General features: G+C 43.6%; 1 protein-coding gene across 1 annotated transcript; it reads left to right on the top strand.

Annotated features, from left to right (window-relative positions):
- Positions 1-720: 720 nt before the first annotated feature.
- On the top strand, positions 721-1,116 carry LOC149194044 (uncharacterized). Its single transcript, XM_089407526.1, has one exon. It carries the CDS (start codon positions 721-723, stop codon positions 1,114-1,116), a length of 396 nt encoding a protein of 131 aa, XP_089263652.1.
- The last annotated feature ends 729 nt before the right edge of the window (positions 1,117-1,845 follow it).

Below are 1,845 nucleotides of genomic sequence, written 5' to 3'. Positions count from 1 at the left end.
GACTATTCAGGTTTGCTCCAGCATCTGCCCAAAGGGGTTACTCAAGAAATGAACAACAAGCTCAGCAAAGAAATAGAGGAAGAGGAGGTCAAGGCAACTATTTGGAGCTTGCATCCCGACAAGGCTCCAGGACTGGATGGATTCCCCATCTGCTTCTTTAGGGAGTATTGGACAATGATAAAAAAAGACCTGATAAAGATGATCCGTTGGGTGCTGAAAAAAGGAAAGATAGGAGGATTCACTAACTCCACTTATCTAGCTCTCATACCTAAGGAAAACCGCCCCTCCTCCTTTTCTAGATTCCGACCCATTTCTTTATGTAACTCGTCCTATAAAATTATATCCAAAATCTTAGCAACCAGGCTCAAACCTCTTCTTCCCTCCTTGATTTCTGAAAATCAAGGAGGCTTCCTTCCCAACAGGCATATCACCGACTCCATTCTTCTTGTCCAAGAAGCCATTCACTCAAGCTTAACTAGGAAAGAAAAAGGATTTGTCTTAAAACTGGATCTAGCAAATGCCTTTGACAGAGTAAGGCACTCCTTCCTTTTTGTTGTTTTAAACAAAATGGGCTTCGAACCATCCTTCATCAACATGATTGCAGCCTGCATTTCTGGGCCCTGGATATCCCCCCTGATCAACGGGAGGCCCTGTGAAGCTTTCCAATCCTCTCAGGGGCTAAGACAGGGCTGCCCCCTATCTCCTTACCTGTTCATCCTCATGGCTGAATCCTTCAGTCAAGCCTTAGATTACAATCGCAGAGTAGGGCTCATAACTGGCGTCAAATTTGGGAATGGAGCAAAAAACATTAACCATTCTCAGTTTGCTGATGACACCTTGCTAATTGGGGGAGCATCTACCACAATAGCAAGGCGATTCAAGAAACTCCTGGACCAATTCATGGAGTATTCCGGAGGCAAGGTCAATCAGCTCAAAAGCTGCATCTATGGATGGAACACTGCAAATCATGTTATACACAACATTGCAAGCATATTTGGAGTCACATGCAACCTGGAATGGACCCACTTTTCCTATTTAGGTATGCCTGTGAGCATGGGGCCCTTGAAGGCCGAAACCTGGAATGGAATCCTTGACAAGATTAAGAGGAAAGTGTAGCAATGGGGTACAATGTGGCTTAATCCAGCAGACAGGTTTATTCTCCTTAAATCAGGTATTGCTTCACTTCCTATCTATCGCTTTTCTTTATATCAAGCTCCAGCTATTTTTCATCATAAAATGGAAGTTGCTCTTAGACATTTCCTCTGGCAAGGGGGGAAAACTGATAAGAACAAGTTCAACTTAGTTAGCTGGAAACATGTAATCCAAACCCAAGACAGAGGCGGGCTTGGCATCAGATCACCAAAGCTCCTAAATCTGGCCTTTGGCGCAAAAATTATATGGAGACTGATCACAGGACCTACAATGTGGTGGAAAAAGGTACTGGAGGTAAAATACTTGAGCTGTTCAAGACAACAACTTTTAGACACCAACATTCCTAACAGAGAATCCACAAAAATCTGGAAACTTTGCAAGAAGGCTCTTCCATTTATGCATCAAAACATCTCGAAAGTCCCTGGCGGGGGAACCAGCATTAAGTTTGGAACAGACAAAATTCTGGGGCAGCAACCTCTGGTCATGAACGCAGAGGCAACTCCTGTTATAAATTGGCTTAACAATAAAGGATTATACCATTTGTCTCAAATCTCAAGATGGGACTCCCTCTCCCATGTTTGGATTGGCTGGAATTTTCCTGAGCTTCCCAATGCCTTAGAACCTAGCTTCAACTCTCTGAAGATGCTCCTTCACAGTAAGGCTCCCATTCAAGAAGGTGAAATGGATGGTTTT

Source organism: Pinus tabuliformis, chromosome 2_2 (assembly GCF_031772625.1).
Source record: "Pinus tabuliformis cultivar Carrire ecotype Pingquan chromosome 2_2, CPIR1, whole genome shotgun sequence".
Taxonomy (NCBI): domain Eukaryota; kingdom Viridiplantae; phylum Streptophyta; class Pinopsida; order Pinales; family Pinaceae; genus Pinus; species Pinus tabuliformis.
Note: the sequence above shows the minus strand (reverse complement) of the source record. Positions and strands in the feature narration are given on the sequence as shown.

Bases quoted from the DNA above. Each gene is read 5' to 3' on its own strand.
- LOC149194044 (XM_089407526.1), top strand. From the start codon at position 721: ATGGCTGAATCCTTCAGTCAAGCCTTAGATTACAATCGCAGAGTAGGG.